Source organism: Macaca nemestrina, chromosome 9, assembly GCF_043159975.1.
Source record: "Macaca nemestrina isolate mMacNem1 chromosome 9, mMacNem.hap1, whole genome shotgun sequence".
Taxonomy (NCBI): domain Eukaryota; kingdom Metazoa; phylum Chordata; class Mammalia; order Primates; family Cercopithecidae; genus Macaca; species Macaca nemestrina.
This window is the reverse complement of record NC_092133.1, coordinates 41,242,995-41,262,619: the sequence shown is the minus strand read 5'-3', so window position 1 is coordinate 41,262,619 and position 19,625 is coordinate 41,242,995. Positions and strand designations below refer to the sequence as shown.

At 39.6% G+C, this 19,625-nt stretch overlaps 1 protein-coding gene and 1 pseudogene across 1 annotated transcript in view; one reads left to right on the top strand and one right to left on the bottom strand.

Moving 5' to 3' along the window:
• LOC105480250 (kinesin family member 11) overlaps positions 1–16,009 on the top strand; it is a 67,688-nt gene extending 51,679 nt beyond the window's left edge. The window contains exons 18-22 of the mRNA XM_011738839.2: positions 4,062–4,341; positions 7,181–7,403; positions 10,647–10,798; positions 11,217–11,333; positions 14,005–16,009. Of these exons, the coding sequence (XP_011737141.2) occupies positions 4,062–4,341; positions 7,181–7,403; positions 10,647–10,798; positions 11,217–11,333; positions 14,005–14,136 (904 nt within the window). The 3' untranslated portion in view covers positions 14,137–16,009. The remainder of the gene's footprint in view (positions 1–4,061; positions 4,342–7,180; positions 7,404–10,646; positions 10,799–11,216; positions 11,334–14,004) is intronic.
• Positions 9,160–10,100, bottom strand: LOC105481159 (deoxyuridine 5'-triphosphate nucleotidohydrolase pseudogene; annotated as a pseudogene).
• Positions 16,010–19,625: the final 3,616 nt, after the last annotated feature.

The window sequence follows — 19,625 nt, the reverse complement described above, 5'->3', positions numbered from 1 at the left end:
AAATCCTTTCCAGACAATTCCAACATCTGAGTTTTCTTGTTGTTGGCATCTATTGATTGTCTTTTCTCATTCAACTTGTGATTTTGTGATTCTTGATAAGTGATTCCATATTGTACCTTGAAGATTTTGGGTATTATGTTAGGAGATTCAGGATCTTATTTAAGTATTTTTTAGCTGGCATTTACCCTGTTTAGGCTTAGCATACAGATCCAGGCTCACTTTTATGGGCTGTGGTTCCACTGACAATTTAGTTTTTAGAGCCCTTGCAGTGTTACTCTGATAATGCTTTGTTTGTGTGCTACCTACATGAGAAAAATCTGTATTCTGCTTTTGTTGGATGAAGTGTTCTGTATGTGTCACTTTGATCAAGTTGATTGATAGTGCTATTCAGGTCATCCACGGCCTTACTGAGTTTCTGCCTATTTGTTCTCTCAATGACTAAGAGGGGAGTATTGAAATCTCTAATTGTAGATTTATCTGTTTTTTTTAATTAGTTCTATCAGTTTTTGCCTCGTATATCTGAAACTCTGTTGTTGGGTGCATATACATTTAGGATTATTATACCTCCTTGGAGAATTGACCTCTTTATCATTATGTAATATCCACTTTTATTTCTGATAATCTGTCTTGTTCTGAAGTCTGTTTTGTCTGAAATGAATACAGATTCTCCAGCTTTCCTTTGATTGCTATTTGTATGATGTATCCTTCTCCATCTCTTTACTTTTGGTCTAAGTCTTTTTTTTTTTTTTTTTTAAGACAGAGTCTCGCTCTGTCGCCCAGGCTGGAGTGCAGTGGCGCTGTCTCCCTCACTGCAAGCTCCGCCTCCTGGGTTCACGCCATTCTCCTGCCTCAGCCTCCCGAGTAGTTGGGACTACAGGCACCTGCCACCACGCCCAGCTAATTTTTTTGTATTTTTAGTAGAGACGGGATTTCACCGTGGTAGCCAGGATGGTCTCGATCTCCTGACCTCGTGATCTGCCCGCCTCGGCCTCGCAAAGTGCTGGGATTACAGGCATGAGCCACCGTGCCCGGCCCTTTTGGTCTAAGTCTTTATATTTAAAGTGGGTTTCTTATAGACAGCATATAGTTGGGTCTTGCTTTTTCATCAAATTTATAATCTATGATGATTTATTTATTTATTTGAGACAGAGTCTTTTGCTGTGTGGCCCAGGCTGGAGTACAGTGGCGCAATCTTGGCTCACTGCAGCCTCTGCCTCCTGGGTTCAAGCGATTCTCCTGCCTCAGCCTCCTGAGTAGCTGGGGCTATAGGCACACACCACCATGCCCAGCTAATTTTTGTATTTTTACTAGAGATGGGGTTTCACCGTGTTGGCCAGGCTGGTTTCGAACTCCTGACCTCAAGTGATTTACCTGCCCTGGCCTCCCAAAGTGCTGGGATTATAGGTGTGAGCCACTGCACCCAGCTGCCTTTCCTCATTTAAATTGAGCAATTTTTATGTTTTTATTTTATCTCTTCCATTGACTTATTTATACTTTTAAAATTTTCCCTTTTTAGTAGTATTTCTAGGATTTAAAGTATAGATTTTTTTTGTTGTTGTTGTTGAGATAGAGTCTCACTCTGTCGCCCAGGGTGGAGTGCAGTGGTGCGATCTCCACTCACTGCAAGCTCCGCCTCCCAGGTTCACGCCATTCTCCTGCCTCAGCCTCCCGTGTAGCTGGGACTACAGGCGCCTGCCACTGCGCCCGGCTAATTTTTGTATTTTTAGTAGAGACGGGGTTTCACCGTGTTAGCCAGGATGGTCTCAATCTCCTGACCTCGTGATCCACCTGTCTTGGCCTCCCAAAGTGCTGGGATTACAGATGTGAGCCACCGCGCCTGGCTAAAGTATACATTTTAAGATAATTTGAATCCATTATCAAATAATTTGCCATTTCACGTGTAGTGAAAGGACATTATAATAGTATATTCCTGTTTCCTCTTTCCCATTTGTCATTATTTTCATATATTTTACTTAGGTGTTTATATATGCAATAAACACCCAATAGATTACTTGGATTGCTTTATCTTCATTGTTAATGTATCTATTAGATTTTTTTTTTGTTTTGAGAGGGAGTCTTTGGTATTTGTCATTATTTTCATATATTTTACTTAGGTGTTTGTATATGCAGTAAACACCTAATACATTGTTACTTGGATTGCTTTATCTATTTTCTTTTTTAATGTATCTACTAGATTTTTTTTTTTTTGAGAGGGAATCTTTGGTCTGTCGCCCAGGCTGGAGTGCAGTGGCGCAATCTTGGCTCACTGCAACCTCTGTCTCCCAGGTTCAAGCAATTCTCCTGCCTCAGCCTTCCAAGTAGCTGGGATTACAGGCACTCACCACCACGCCAGGCTAATTTTTGTATTTTTAGTAGAGATGGGGTTTCACCATGTTGGCCAGGCTGGTCTAAAACTCCGGACCTTGTGATTGCCCGCCTCGGCCTCCCAAAGTGCTGGGATTACAGGTGTGAGCCACTGCGCCTGGCCGAAAATTTTTAATTGCATATGTGGCTCCTATTATACTTCTGTTGAGCAGTGCTGTTCTAGAACTGTAGCTATCATTTATATATCCCTACCTAACTTCTATCATTTGTTTTTCAACCCTGTTTTTGATCCTGTTAAGTATAGCGTGTTCCATTGTGAGCTCTTCCTATATGCTGAAGCAAAAAAGTATTTCCTACTTTTTATTCCTGGTATCTAGACTGATGGATTTCTATGCCATTCCATGGCTTTGGGGGAAATACTAGAGTGGGGTTGAAGTAGGAAGAGAAGTGTGATATAGTTTCTTAAGGCCCATGTAAATCATTTTTCCTGCTTTCCTGACATTTATTGTCTACACCAGTGTTTCCCAGTATGGTCTAGGGACTTTGTATTCATCACTCAGGAATCTAGGTGATGTTTTATATACACACTGAACATAACTGCACTTGGCATTTATTGTCATGGCTTGTAATATTTTTAACTCAATCTCATCTTCCCATTAAGTTGTGAGGTTTTGTTTTGTTTTGTTTTGTTTTTTGTTTTGTTTTGAGACAGAGTCTCACTCTGTTGCCCAGGCTGAAGTACAATGACACAATCTCGGCTCACTGCAACCTCTGCCTCTCAGGGTCAAGCAATTCTCCTGCCTCACTCTCTCCCAAGTAGCTGAGATTACAGGCACCCACCATCACACCTGGCTAATTTATTGTATTTTTAATAGAGACAGGGCTTCACCATATTGGCCAGACTGGTCTCTAACTCCTGACCTCAGGTGATCCGCCTGCCTCGGCCTCCCAAAGTGCTGGGATTACAGGTGTGAGCCACTGTGCCCTTTTTTCAATCATTATGACTTTCATTTGTAGGTTTGGTTTTCAACATCTTGGCTGACTCACTTGGTTTACCCACGTGGTGTACCATCTAGTGGTAATAAAGAGTCACTTCATTCCACAAGGTTTAAATCTTGTCCTGTAAGATAACTTGGAATGCTATTATAGGGAAACTTACAAAGAGGGAAATTATCAGTGAATTTTAAATGTATGTCTAACCAACATTAATTTTATATCAAGTTTATGTTATATTGTTCTATATGTATAATTTGTCACACCGCAATATAATTTTCTTTTAATTATTAGAAAGCTTTATAGCTAATTTAAACATAACGTTTGTAATGTTCGTGATTTGTTTTATATACTAGGCAAAGGAAACTGCTTAGTAACAGAATAAATGACTGATTGTCCAATTTAGAGACTAGACAAGAGGCTGTAGTAGATGCCTTGAAGTAACATTGCTTAGTAAGAGGAATAAAACAAGCAGACAGATTTTGAAAGCATCGTAACTGAAGGAGGGCTGTGAAAGGTTTCATGAGCAAAGATGATCCTTTCAAAGGTCATTTAATGGCAATGCTGTGAAAAGACAGTGGCCAAGGCATCCATTCTCAATGTCGATTTATTAAGATCACGGGCCCTGGAGCCAGACTGCCCACGTTCAGATCTGCCACTTAAGAGATGAGTGATCTTGGGAAGTTATATATCCTTTGAGTCTTAATTCCCCATTTCAACAGTGTCATTCTCTTTTCCTATAGGAAATCTAAGGATATAGTCAACAAAATGACTTTTCACAGTCAAAAATTTTGTGCTGATTCTGATGGCTTGTCACAGGAACTCAGAAATTTTAACCAAGAAGGTACAAAATTGGTTGAAGAGTCTGTAAAACACTCTGATAAACTCAATGGCAACCTGGAAAAAATATCTCAGGAGATTGAACAGCGATGTGAGTCTCTGAACACAAGAACAGTTTATTTTTCTGAACACTGGGTATCTTCCTTAAATGAAAGGGAACAGGAACTTCAGAACTTATTGGAGGTAATAACTTTATAACTAGAACTTACTTTGGGGAGAATAATAATCAGAAAATTAAATATTCTTGGCTGAGAATAGATTTCAAAACAAATGATATTTTAAGCTATAATCACTTAAACTTTTAAGTATAATATTTGGTATGCTTACACATGATCTTGTTTTGTGCTTTGGTATATGTCTTCTCAATCTTGGAATTAATTTAACATTTGTACAGTTTCTTTCCTGTATTTATCCTTGGTTTCTGACTTAGTAGTTTCTTCAAAGAAGGGCAGCCTGTCTTTGATATGTAATACCCTCCACTTATATATGCTTTTTTTTTTTTTTTTTAATTGAGACGGAGTCTCGCTTCGTTGCCCAGGCTGGTGTGCAATGGCACGATCTCAGCTCACTGCAACATCCGCCTCCCAGGTTCAAGCAATTCTCCTGCCTCAGCCTCCCGAGTAGTTGGGATTGCAGGCACCCGCCACCACACCCAGCTACTTTTTTTGTATTTTTAGTAGAGATGGGGTTTCACTATGTTGGCCAAGCTGGTCTCGAACTCCTGACCTCTTGATCTACCCACCTTGGCCTCCCAAAGTGCTGGAATTACAGGCATGAGCCACTGCGCCCGGCCTATCTATGCTTTTTACTTTTCTCCAAGTACATTCAAACCTATTATTGTTTTAAGTATTTAGGTTATTGTTCTGGTAACCAAAGGATACTTGATAGGTTTATGGATTCGCTTAAACTTAATACTTGCACAAGCCCTTTGTAACTTGTTTTTTTCTTTCTTTGCATTAGAAGGATTTTACTAACATTCTCAGGAAGTAGGTTACAAAGAATTAAAAATTTTAATCTATATAAGCTGTTTTCACTAAAAGGAACTAGAGTTTGTATACAAATAACTAATTTCAGATTTGCGATAGGAAATGTACAATATATGACCCTAGAGATCTTGTCATACCAGAAAGTAAGAAAGCTGTTAAAGATTTCTGAGGGGCTGGGCGCAGTGGCTCAAGTCTGTAATCCCAGCACTTTGGGAGGCCGAGACGGGCGGATCACGAGGTCAGGAGATCGAGACCATCCTGGCTAACCCGGTGAAACCCCGTCTCTACTAAAAAATACAAAAAACTAGCCGGGCAAGGTGGCGGCTCCTGTAGTCCCAGCTACATGGGAGGCTGAGGCAGGAGAATGGTGTAAACCCAGGAGGCGGAGCTTGCAGTGAGCTGAGATCGCGCCACTGCACTCCAGCGTGGGCGACAGAGCAAGACTCCATCTCAAGGTTGTCAAAAGGTCTTAGTAGCCAACCTCCCCATGTTCAAAGGTGGTATAATTTGAGCATCAAAAAGAATAATGGCCATAAAGGATTAAAACACATCAAATATATTAAAACTTAGGAACTCATAAAAATTTCATAGGTCTTCTTTGGATCATGCCAGGGAAGCAAAACATTGTCCTGAAAATGGGTAAAGAAGAAGAAACAATATAGCATCCTAAAAAACAATATAGCATCCATCTGTCTTTCCATATCTTGGTTTAGCAGGGTAATGAAGAAAAGTTTTCATTAGACTCTAAGCTAATAAAATGGAGAAGAAATGATAGAATATATCACCAGTATGCAACTCTTAATAAAATAACCCCTGTGGATATTAATGATGGCTTAAACCATTTGATCAAAAGCTGATGGGGAACTTTGTAATTAATAGGCTAACCATACCTGAACTCACTGATAAATCTTAACATGAGAGACCCAGCAAAGCATTTTGTGTTTGCTGTACTACCTATGAAATATTCTTGCTAAAAAATTAAACCTGAATTAAATCAAGCCTTTAGGTCTAGCCAGTTTGTAGAAAATAAAGCATAGAAATGCAGTTGACCAAATCCAGAATTTGAGGTGTTCAATAGGGTAAAGACCTCATGTCTTCAGCAACAAGTTTTTTTCCAAGGGAAAAAAATAGGAGAAAAGATAACCTGTAGACCAAAAGAGACTTAAGACTAGAGGTCCTTAAGTCTTAGTTTGCCTGAGGCAGTCCTTGTTGAAGTTGTATTCGAATGATTATTATGAATGGGCCCTTTCACTCTAAAAGGTTTCCAATTTGGATGATAAATTATATAGTGACCGACTTAAGACCTATAAACCAAATCTAGTGGTGAATTCTGGTTCAAACAAAGCAATTGTAACACACATTTGAGACAACTGGTGAAGTCTGAACATGGACTAGACATTTGATAGGAAGGAATCAGTGTTAACATTTTCAGATGTGATAGTGGTCTTAAAGTGCTCTTACCTCTTAGAGATACATGCTGAAGTAAATGGATGAAATGATACAGGATTTGTTTCAAAATAATCCTGGGTTTGTGAAGGAGTTAAGTGGCCAGTCCTGTTGGTAAATGTTTATACTCTACTTGTTGGTAAATGTTGAAGCTGGGTAATGAATACAAGGAGATTAATTATACTGTTCTCTCTACTTTTGTATATGTTTTAAAATCTTTTATTACTGAAGGCCAGGCGTGGTGGCTCATGCCTATAATCTTTGGAGGCCAAGGTGGGCAGATTGCTTGACCCCAGGAGTTTGAGACCAGCTTGGGCAACATGGTGAAACCCCATCTCTTCAAAAAATACATAAATTAGCCAGGCATGCCTATAGTCCCAGCTACCTGGGAGGCTACCTGGCTTGAGCCTGGGAGGTCAAGGCTATAGTGAGCCCTAGTCATGCCACTGCACTCCAGCCTGGGCAACAGAGTGAGACTTGTCTCAAAAAAGAAAAAAAAATTTATGGAAAAGGTAAGGGGAAATATGATATTGAATAAAACACTGGCAACTTTAATTTTAGTAATAAACACTTGTTTGCATCATTTACAGGTTGTAAACCAATGTTGTGAGGCTTCAAGTTCAGACATCACTGAGAAATCAAATGGACATAAGGCAGCTCATGAGAGGCAGCATAACATTTTTCTTGGTCATATGACTATTGATGAAGAAAAATTGATAGCACAAAATCTAGAACTTAACGAAACCATAAAAATTGGTTTGACTAAGCTTAATTGCTTTCTGGAACAGGATCTGAAACTGGATATCCCAACAGGTACTTTAAAAGAGAAATAGAATTGTTAAATTTTTTGAAGTCGAATTCAACTCTATGTAGTGTCAGATGTTCAGAAAAATTAGGTCCTGCCGTTGCCTGACAGGAATTTACCATCTCACTGTAATCAACTCAAAATGGGAAAACTGGAACCTTAAAATAGTTTTAATCAAGTGTCATGATATAGGTGGTATCACAATTCAGTAAAATTTCACATACATTCAGGGAATTGACTTTGTTAATAGGGGATATTTTTAAAACAAATACAAACCTAGCACTGTTTGTAAAAGGACATTTTAATACCACAAATATTGGAGAGATGTAATTAACTAAATCGAGTTTAATGCAAAGTTTACCACATTGTGCATTTTGTTCTGTGTTCCTCTCATTTTGTCATAGACTATTGCCATTTAGGAATCCCTGTTTTAAGAGATGAGGGATCACCGTGGACCACTGGCATTTAGGAATCAACATTTTGAGAGATCAGATAAGTCAAAGATCATTGTAGGCTGTAATGATTCAGGGAGGTCTTCATAGAAGAGATGTAACAAGCTGTTTTTTTTTTTTTTTTTTTAGCAGAAAAACATTTAAATTTTATTGACAACAGAAATAATTTATAGCCCAACCCAGTACACAAAAATGGTGGCTATGTCCCAGTGAGTTGATTTCATGACTCACTAATGAACTGTGACCCACAGATGGACAAATACATTGCAGGGTATTAAATGGCCTGGAGAATCACCAGAAAAGAACAGTCTTGCCTGTGCTTCCACAAACTGGGTGGCCAAGTAAACTGATAGTTCCAGAAGCACTCCATGTATATAACCCACATCCTCAAAACAATGCCTGGTGTCTCATAGAATCTGATGGACAAAACCTAAGTAACACCAAAAACCCTGACACAAAGGAATTTGAGAAACATAGTAAAGAAAGGAAAGCACACTAGCAGAAACTTCCAAAAGATGTTAATCAAGCTAAGCCACAGAATCAGTCCCGTATCTGCAATGAAGTGCTGCTTATGTGTGAGAGACAGAAAAAGCTGGTGGCCGAAGTATATATTATTTCATTTATCTTATTATTTCATTTATATGCCTATAAATGGCATATTTTCTCGATTACAGCCTATTGCTACTTCACTTAGGGAAACTCATAGCTACAACTAGTACAATTTGCCTGATGAGATGAAATTCAGGGGGAACAAACCAAAGGTAACAAATCCCCAAGTTACATGTCTTTCACAAACATACCTCTATCCAGTCAATAGAGGATTTATAAAAAGAAAGATTAATAGTGGAAAAATAAACTGAGGATTCTTTTCTCATCCTCATCACAAAGAATCTTAAGATTAAAAAGTTTTTAAACTAGTGAAGAGAAAGAAGAACAAGGAATACCTTTAATCTCTCCTTTTCATTTTCATTTCTTTTAGCTCAGCTTATGCAAGATTTTGTACCTTGTGAAAGAATATAAGTTTACTGAATACAAAATATTGCTTAAGATTTAAAACAAAGCAATATAAGTTGCTGAAGGGGATCATTTGAGTTAAATACAGGTTTTTTTTTTTAAATCTGTAATTGATGTACATTTGATTGTAAGAAGACACTTTACATCAGGTCACCACAAAGCAGATTTACATACAACCATCAATTGCAGAAAAACAAAGTTTCTTTTTGATCCAAACACAAAGAAAAACTTTGTGTTTTATTTTTTTATGATCTTTTCCTTGACCATAAAAAAAAAAGTAAAAAATTCAGTACTTTTCAAAGGTGAAGCTAGTAAGTTTATAGAAGTGCAAAACACTTTAAGCAAAAACTTTTTTTTTTTTTTAAGAAAAAGGCATGACTTCTCATTTTCTGTTCTTGGCATAAATTTTAATCCTTTCCAGTGGAACCAAAACCTCCTGAACCCCTTTCCGTGTCATCCAAAGCTTGAACTTCTTCTATTTCTGGATAAAAAATCCGTTCGCAAATGAGCTGTGCAATTCGATCACACTTTTTGACTTCAAACTTTTCTTTGCCAAAGTTAAACAGTACACCACCAACATTTCCTCTATAATCTTCATCTATGACACCAGCTCCTACATCAATAAAATGTTTTGCAAGCCAAGCCTGACTGTGGAGCTACTCTTCCATAACACCCAGAAGGGAGCGCTATCTGAATGTCCGTTTTCACAAGAGCTTTCTCCCCAGGTGGTATTGTGTAATCATAGGCACTGTACAGGTCCCGTAGACCGTGGGGAGCCCCGGGTGGGGGCCGTGGCGTGCTCGGAGAGCCGGGCAAAGCGGAGCTGCAGCCGCTCTCCTCTGCAGGCCGGGGCCGCTTACTGGGTGAAATGGCGGGTGTCTCTCCAGAGCAGGGCGTGGCAAAGCCAGAAGGCGAGCGAGGAGAGCCACAAGCTGTTTTACACAGCACAAATAATTGGGTTCTTCATTGGATTGTGGTGATGGTTGCATACCCTGTAAACTCACTAAAATCCACTAAATTGTACACATAAAATGAGTGTTTTATGGTATGTCAGTTATATCACAAAACTCTCTTTTTTTAAAATTTAAAAACCAATTGTTAAAAGGGGATGGTGCTACATAGAATGTTGGTTTATTTTTTCCCCAAGAGACCTGTAAGATTTACTGTCTACTTTTCAATGAAGTTAGGAATGTAAATGTTGAGTGGAAAGGCAAGTACTTTTGTAAATTACGAAAGCATGAGCTCATTACAGATAAATATAACTGGGGGCCTGATGTGGTGGCTCACGCCTATAATCCCAGCACTTTGGGAGACCAAGGCAGGAGCATCGTTTGAACCCACGAGTTCAAGACCAGCCTGGGCAACATAGTATATATATATAACTGGTTAATATTTAACCACCACTCCACATTTATAGTGAAATGATTACTCCTATCAAAGTAATCATGTTGGGAAATCTCGTTCCAATAATGCTGCCATTTTTTTCAGAACACTACAACTCCTTTTAGAGCTTATAACACATCTTTTATATATCCTCAGAGATGGTAAACTTCATGTTTTAGAGAGTAGGATGAATCTTGAAAATAGTAAAGTCTGTTGTCAAATTAGAAAATATTGTTAGTTGCAAACAATGTCTGCCTTACAGGTAGCAAGACTGATCCTCAAATATGGCAATTATACTTTTATATTTTTAGAAGATAAGATTGATTAGGAAGTTTTAGTACTTTTTAAAAATATTTACATCTCATACTTTAATTGTTACCTCTTATCTAATGTCCATTAAAGGTACAACACCACAGAGGAAAAATTATTTATACCCATCAACACTGGTAAGAACCGGACCACGTGAACATCTCCTTGATCAGTTGAAAAGGAAACAGCCTGAGCTGTTAATGATGCTAAACTCTTCAGAAAACAACAAAGAAGAGACAATTCCGGTAAATTTAAAGGATCATAATTTTATAATAGAACTCTCTTATGAACTCTTGATGTGGTTGACTTCATGTGAAGAATTTTACTTTTCACTCCTCAGTCTTACCCTGCCTCTCATTAATGATAGGCCTAGCCCTGAGGCTTCTTTTAATCTTACTAGTTTTTAAATTATGCTAGTAGATAATAATTCCCAGTATTTAATATTGTACTTAGTAACATTGTTATATAGGAACCTCTACTCTCTATAAAAATATATTAGGAATTATTTTCATTAATTTGTAGACTTTCTAATAATTTTGTTGAGGCTTAACTTTCATATTATACCATGGGCATTGTGTTATATTCAAAGAAGAAAACTACCGTTACTCTTGCGATGACTTTTAAGCCCTTGGACTTAGTCACTCATCCAGTTTCTTCTTTTAGGATGTGGATGTAGAAAAGGCAGTTCTAGGGCAGTGTACTGAAGAACCTCTAAGTCAAGAGCCATCTGTAGATGCTGGTGTGGATTGTTCATCAATTGGCGGGGTTCCATTTTTCCAGGTATATCATATCAGATAACCCTTCCATATCTGATGTAAGTCATTCATTTACTATTCAGTATAAAGGCATTATTTGTGGTGAGTAGAACAACAAAAGCCTTTCAATTATTCCTTAGGATGGCTTGTTAAGGCTTATGATTTGAATTATTTACAAAAATCTGATATTGATAAGGGGTTTTCTGTAGAATAAATGAAGGCAGAATTTGACTTAATCTACATCCTTAGCTGATAGTGTTTAGCTATTGTATTTATTCCTTTTCTGCTTCCTATGTACTCAGACACTGAGAGCAGTCATTCCTCTTCCTTCTACCTTTGACATGTAAGTCTTGGAACATATCTCTGCCCATAATCAGACTTTGAAGGCAAAGTGACTGAAAAGATTGAGAGACTGGAGACTGCTTAGGTTGTATTAGTGATTTCCCCTCCCTGAGGCTCTTCTCTTGTAAACTGTTGCCCCATGTTTCCTGAGCACCTTGCCTGCTCTAATCCAATGTAATTAAATCCTGTGACCTCTCCTACCCACTTTTGGTTTTTTTTTTGAGACTGAGTCACTCAGGCTGAAGTGGAGTGGCACAATCTCGGCTCACTCAACCTCCACCTCCCGAGTTCAAGTGATTCTCCTGACTCAGCCTCCCAGGTAGCTAGGATTACAGGCGTACACCACCACACCTGGCTAATTTTTTTGTATTTTTAGTAGAGATAGGGTTTCACTATGTGGGCCAGGCTGGTCTCAAACTCCTGGCCTCAAGTGATCCACCGTCCTCGGCCTCCCATAGTGCTGGGATTACAGGCGTGAGCCACTGTGCCCAGCCCTCTACCCACTTTTTTTCTTTTCTTTTTTTTTTTGAGATGGAGTTTCACTCTTGTTGCCCAGGCTGGAGTGCAATAGCGCAATCTTGGCTCACCACAACCTCTGCCTCCTGGGTTCAAGCAATTCTCCTGCCTCAGCCTCCCAAGTAGCTGGGATTACAGGCATGCACCACCACACCTGGCTAATTTTGTATTTTTAGTAGAGAAGGGGTTTCTCCATGTTGGTCAGGCTAGTCTCAAACTCCCGACCTCAGGTGAACCGCCCGCCTCGGCCTCCCAAAGTGCTGGGATTACAAGCGTGAGCCACTGTGCTTGGCCTGTAACTGTTTTTAGTTGATCTACAGGTCCTTCCCTTAAGGTCTAAAGATTCTCCATCACTGCTTTCAACTGTTAACAAAGTTCTAATTCAGGTTCTCATAAATTCCTCCCTGTTTTCCTCTGGGCAATTTTATCCCCAAATTCTTGCCACCTTTTGCTTTATTCTTTACTATTAGAGAACTATATATATGTTTCTTTCAGTTTTTATCCTTTTCTTCTATCTTATAAAGTTAGGAAAGGGGGAAGGATAAGAGAACCTGGTGACTACTTAATCCCTGGTCAGGAATTCTTTTATTATTATTACCTGTGGCATTTTGAATTAGGCTTAGTGATTCAGCTATGGCAAGGAAGTCCCTACAATACCAGAGAGGGTTTGGGATGGAGTTTTAGACCTTCAGCTGAAGTCCAGAAATCTTTTCCCTAGTAACAGTGTGATGTGGGGATTTTCTCTGGGTTTAAAGCTTTAATAGTTGGTTTATAATTTGTCTCAGCATTGATGACTGAGTGTACAATGAATGTCACCAGTCCATTAATGTTCTGTATGGGTAAGTAGGATTCCAATGAAATAGAACTTCCAAATGAGGAATATGAAATAGGTTTTACAAATAAAATAAAATACAATTTTTAAGAACTAAGCAAAACTGTTTTTAAGGTGTCCCATATACCAGTTTCTCTGCTTAAAACAGAATTGGCTTTTCTGCATGACAGCAAATCTTTGTTTCCTTAGAGCAGGGTTTCTTTTTTCTTTTTTTTTTTTTTTGAGACGGAGTCTTGCTCTGTAGCCCGGGCTGGAGTGCAGTGGCCGGATCTCAGCTCACTGCAAGCTCCGCCTCCCGGGTTTACGCCATTCTCCTGCCTCAGCCTCCGGAGTAGCTGGGACTACAGGCGCCCACCACCTCGCCCGGCTAGTTTTTTTTTTTTGTATTTTTAGTAGAGACGGGGTTTCACGGTGTTAGCCAGGATGGTCTCGATCTCCTGACCTCGTGATCCGCCCGTCTCGGCCTCCCAAAGTGCTGGGATTACAGGCTTGAGCCACCGCGCCCGGCCAGAGCAGGGTTTCTTGACAGCAGTGCTATTGGCATTTTAAACTGGGTAATTCTTTGTTGTAATGGTCTTTCCTGTGGACTGTACTATGTCGGTACACAAGAAAAACAGTGAACTATGTGAATACTCACTCAAAGCCAGTAGCACTCCCTGGTTGTAACACCAAAAAAGTCTCTAAACATTGCCAAACGTCCCCTGTGGCAGCAAAATCGCTCCCTGATGAGAACCACTACCCTGGAGTAAAATCTGTAACTATGTCTTAGAAAATAACACAGAAAATTAATACTTCTTTCACTCTACTCCTTCCAGTAGTGATCAAATAAAGAAGGCATTTGGTTCTACTTGCCAAATTGTTGGCTCAAACTTGTGCTAAACCTTTTCTGGTTTTCTACACTTAAGTTTTCTTGCTTATAGCCCAGAGAACTTTGAAAATAGAGTGTAGTTAATGTGTATCAAATGTTACTTTACATTGACTTAATTTTTCCCCCTTAAATCCACAGCATAAAAAATCACATGGAAAAGACAAAGAAAACAGAGGCATTAACACACTGGAGAGGTCTAAAGTGGAAGAAACTACAGAGCACTTGGTGACAAAGAGCAGATTACCTCTTCGAGCCCAGATCAACCTTTAATTCACTTGGGGGTTAGCAATTTTATTTTTAAAGAAAACTTAAAAATAAAACCTGAAACTCCAGAACTTGAGCCTTGTGTATAGATTTTAAAAGAATATATATATCAGCCGGGTGCAGTGGCTCATGCCTGTAATCCCAGCACTTTGGGAGGCTGAGGCGGGTGGATTGCTTGAGCCCAGGAGTTTGAGACCAGCCTGGCCAACATGGCAAAACCTCGTCTCTATTAAAAATTAGCCGGGTGTGGTGGCACACTCCTGTAATCCCAGCTACTGGGGAGGCTGAGGCACGAGAATCACTTGAACCCAGGAAGCAGGGGTTGCGTTGAGCCGAGATCACACCACTACACTCCAGCCTGGGCAACAGAGCAAGACTCAGTCTCAAAAACAAAATTTAAAAAAGATATAAGGCAGTACTGTAAATTTAGTTGAATTTTGATATCTACCCATTTTTCTGTCATCCCTATAGTTCACTTTGTATTAAATTGGGTTTCATCTGGGATTTGCAATGTAAATACATATTTTTAGTTTTCATATAAAGTAGTTCTTTCATAACAAATGAAAAGTATTTTTTCTTGTATAGCATTAGGTAGTGAATATATAAGAACTGTACTCTTCTAGGCTTGAGCTTACATAGGTAAATATCACCAACACCTGGCCTTAAAAGGACCATCTCATGTTTTTTTCTTGCTATGACTTGTGTATTTTCTTGCCTCCTCCCTAGACTTCCCTATTTCGCTTTCTCCTCGGCTCACTTTTTCCTTTTTTATTTTTCACCAAACCATTTGTAGAGCCACAAAAGGTATCCTTTCTTATTTTTGGTAGCCAGAATTTTATCTAGAAATCTTTTAACATGTTTTCAGTGATTTATTTCTAAAATCACTGTCAACAATAAATCTAATCCTAGTTGTATCCCTTCTTTCAATATTTTTCACTTGTTGCCCCAAATGTGAAAGCATTTCATTCCTTTAAGAGGCCTAACTCATTCACCCTGACAGAGTTCACAAAAAGCCCACTTCTCTAGAATATAAATTGCTATTATGGGAGACCACCCAGACGTCTGACTGATGGCTCTGTGCCCACACTCCAAGACCTGTGTCTTTTGGAGAAGATCACAATGATTTAAGGACTTTTTGAAACTTCCAATTATGTCTATAATTTATATTCTTTTGTTTACATGATGAAACTTTTTGTTGTTCCTTGTTTGTATATAATAAAATATGTATATGTATCTTTTTCTTGATTCAAATCTTAACCCTTAGAAGGACTCTGGTATTTTTGATCTGGCAACCATATTTCTGGAAGTTGAGATGTTTCAGCTTGAAGAACCAAAGCACTTAGAAGGAATATGTACAAAGAATAAATTTTGTGCCCACAATGAGTTTAGTGTGTAAAGTTTAGAGACATTTGACTTTGATAGCTAAATTAAACCAAACCCTATTGAAGAATTAGAATATATGCTCCTTCAAGAAACTATATTGATCTTGTAGAATTATCTTAATAAAATAATGGCTATAATTTCTCTGCAAAATCAGATGTCAGCATAAGCTGTGGATAATATCTAATAAAACTGCCCTCAGTGAATCCATGGTTAATAAATGTGGTTTCTACATTAACCTGCTTGCTCCATTATTTCTTCTCTGGCAATGGGTATGTTTAGAGAGTTAGGCAAGCTGCATTCACATTCCCAAAATAAACTATGCAGGTACCACCAAAGAAGAAGGAGCCTAGTAAACATGCAGGGTTTTAGTTGCACTCCAAGGGACTATCCTACGTGCAAGGTTAGTGAGAAATAGGCCCTCACACAGCCTGAAGTCCAGTTTTAAGTCATCTCATTCCATGACTGTTTAAAAGTTATCTGAGAATGCTGATGCAACTAATTTCACTGCCTCACAGAAGCAAAAATAAATCTCCAGAGAATTTTAACATGCAGAGCCATAAATTAGCTCTACCAATTTTCATACACAATGTCGGGCCCTCAGAATGTAACCAAGAGTAGCATCAGCAAAAATGGCCAAGTAGGTAGCTTCAAGGACCTTTTCCTCCACAGAAACATTGAAAAATCAAGCAAAAACATTCAGAAACAACTTTGTCAGAACCCAGGAAAATAGTTTACAGCACTAAGCATTTGCTGAATCAAGAAAAAGGCAACCTAAAAAGAGAAGGAAAGCTTGGCAGTGTTACTTGCCCTTTCCCCATTCTCAGCTCTGCAACAGTCTTGAAGACACACAGACCACATTCTCAGCGTGGGGTCCTGGTCCTGGTTTCTAGGGAGAAGAGAGGTGTTTTTTTTTTTTTTGGAGACAGAGTCTCACTCTCACCAAGGCCAGAGTGCAAATTGGCATGATCTTGGCTCACTGCAACCTCCCAGGTTCAAGCAATTCGTGCCTCAGCCTCCCAAGTAGCTGGGACCACAGGCACACACCACGACACCCAGCTAATTTTTGTACTTTTAGTAGAGACGGAGTTTCCCCATGTTGACCAGACTGGTCTCACACTCCTGACCTCAGGTGATCCACCCTTTTCCGCCTCCCAAAGTGCTTGGATTATAGGCGTGAGACACTGCACCCAGCCCCAGAGATCTTATTCTTGAAAGATTATGCTTGTTCTGGCCAGTCTGGCAGCTTCAAGGACTGACACAAGGCATCTGCATTTGTTTCATCTAACTCAGAACTCAATCAGGGTTGGAAAGAAAGTGGCAGGTTTGTCTCTAAATATTGTAAGACAAATGAACAACCTGCTGCCACCTGAGGCAAAAAATTACAGTTTAGGTAAACAAAGGAGTGCCTAAAGCCTGAGAGGAAAGCAGCAGAGAGAATTTCTTAGAGAAATTAGGTTATTCAAAAGCACCCATGTATATTGGGGGATTTAGAAAGCCATGCACATTCCCAGTTCAGTCTGCACATTCAAACCTGAGAAGACCCCAAGATTTCATGTCTGGCTGATGTGTAGGCTCAGTGCAAGCAGGAAGTAAAGGCTAAGGCCAAATTAAAATGGCCCAGATAGACACTGAAGGTGTGTCCCAACACAGCCAATCAGCAAAAACAGGGTTTTTTTCTTCCTTTGTTAATTTTTGGGGCAACCAGTTTTCAAAGAAATCTCAACACACTGGCTGAACACAAGCAAAAGGAAGACACCTTACAGACCATGTAAGTCAAAGAACAGAAACTTTACAAAAACAGGTCAGAAAAGTCACTAGGACTGAGTGCTGTGGCTCACGCCTGTAATCTCAGTACTTTGGGAGGCCAAGGTGGGAGGATCACTTGAGTCCAGGAGTTCGAGACCTGCCTGGGCAACATAGTGAGAGCTCGTCTCTATAAAGCAAATTTATCTTTTTAATTAGTTGGGCATGGTGGCATATGCCTATAGTCCCAACCACTTGGGAGGCTGAGGTGGAAGGATCAGTCGAGCCCAGGGATTTGAGGCTGCAGTGAGCTCTGATTGTGCCACTGCATTCCAGCCTCGGGAACAGAGCGAGACCTTGTCTCTAAATATATATAAGTCCCTAAACAAACCACTACAACCCACAGCAAGTAACAAAAACCCTGAGGAGTGAAGAATCTGGTTTCCAGAGTTACCACATGATAGTAAAGTAATATTCAGCTTCCAACAAAAAACTGTGAAGCATGCAAAGAAATTATAGCCCACTTACAGCAAAAATTAAAATAAACTATCTGAGGAAGCATAGACATTGGACTTGAAGACAACATTTGTAAATCAACTGTCTCAAAAGTGCTCAAAGAGCTAAGGGAATACAGGGAAACAATGTCCCATAGAGATTATCAAAGGAATTATAAAAAGGAACCATAAAAATTAGCTGAAAGGTACAATAAAAAAGGGGGGATAATCACTGAATGGTTCTAATAGCAGATATGGCCAGACAGTAGAAAGAATCAGTGAAGCTGAAGGTAGATCAGTTGAAATTACCCATCTGAGGAGCAGAAGAACAAAGGAAAGAAGCAATTTAAGAGGCCTGTGGATTACCACCAAGCATACCAACCTTTGCAAAATAGGAGTTTGAGAAGGAGAGAAGAGAGAAAGGGGCAGAAAGAATATTTGAAGAAATAACAGCCCCAAACACCTCACATTTGTGAAAACACTTGAATGTACCCATCCAAGAAGTTTGCAGAACTCCAAATAGGATAAGTCAGGAGAGATCCATGTCGAGACATACATAAACTGTCCAAAACTGAAGAGGATCTTGGAAGCAGTAAGACAGTGGCCATCAGAGAAAAGCAAATCCAAATCACAGTGAGATACCACTTCACATCCAGAAGGATGGCTATAACGAAAAATACAGAAAAAACAAAGTGTTGTTGGGGATGCTGGAAAATGGGAACCTTTTTGTTTTCTGAGATGGAGTTCATTCTGTCGGCCAGGCTGGAGTGCAGTGGCTCTGTCTCAGCTCACTGCCACCCCTGCCCTCTGGGTTCCAGTGATTCTCCTGCCTCAGCTTCTGGAGTAGCTGGGATTACAGGTGCCCACCATCACACCCAGCTAATTTTTTTTCTGGCTAATTTTTATATTTTTAGTAGAGATGGGGTTTCACCATGTTGCCCGGGTTAGTCTTGAACTCCTGGTCTCAAGTGATCCACCTGTCTTGGCCTCCCAAAGTACTAAGATTTCAGGCATGAGCCACCCCGCCCAGCCTGAAAATGGGAACCTTGTACATTGTTCATGGGAATGTAAAATGGTTCAGTCACTGTAAACAAAGAGTTTGGTGGTTCCTGAAAAAGATAAACAGAATTATCATATAGCCCAGCAATTCCATTCCTAGCTGTCTGCCCAAGAGAAAACATGCATCCACAAAAATGTATACACAGATGCTGTAGTAGCACTACTCACAGTGACCCAGTGGTGTAAACAACCCATCAATATATGAATGGATAAACAAAATGTATTATATACATATGATAGATTACTCAGCCATAAAAATGAAGTACAGATACATGCTACCATATGGATAAACACCGAAAACATTATGCTAAGTGAAAGAAGTAAGACACAAAAGTTCACATATTCTATGATTCTAGTTTTATGAAATATCCAGAATAGGTAAATTCATAGAATCACCAGACTGGTGGTGGTTAAATCTGGTGTGAGGAGGGGAATGAAGAGTGACTGCTTAATGGGTATGGGATGTTGGAAATATGTTGGAACTAGCCTGTAATCCCAGCACTTTGGGAGGCCAAGGAGGGTGCAATACCTAAGGTCAACAGTTCGAGACCAGCCTGAGCAACATTGTGAAACCCCGTCTCTACTAAAAATACAAAAAATAGCCAGGTGTGGTGGCAGACACCTGTAATCCCAGCTACTCGAGAGGCTGAGGCAGGAGAATCGCTTGAACCTGGGAGGCGGAGGTTGCAGTGAGCCGAGATTGCACCACTGCACTCCAGCCTGAGTGACAGACTGTTTTGTTTGTTTTTGAGACAGAGTTTTATTCTTGCTGCCCAGGTTGGAGTGCAATGGCGCAATCTCGGCTCACTGCAACCT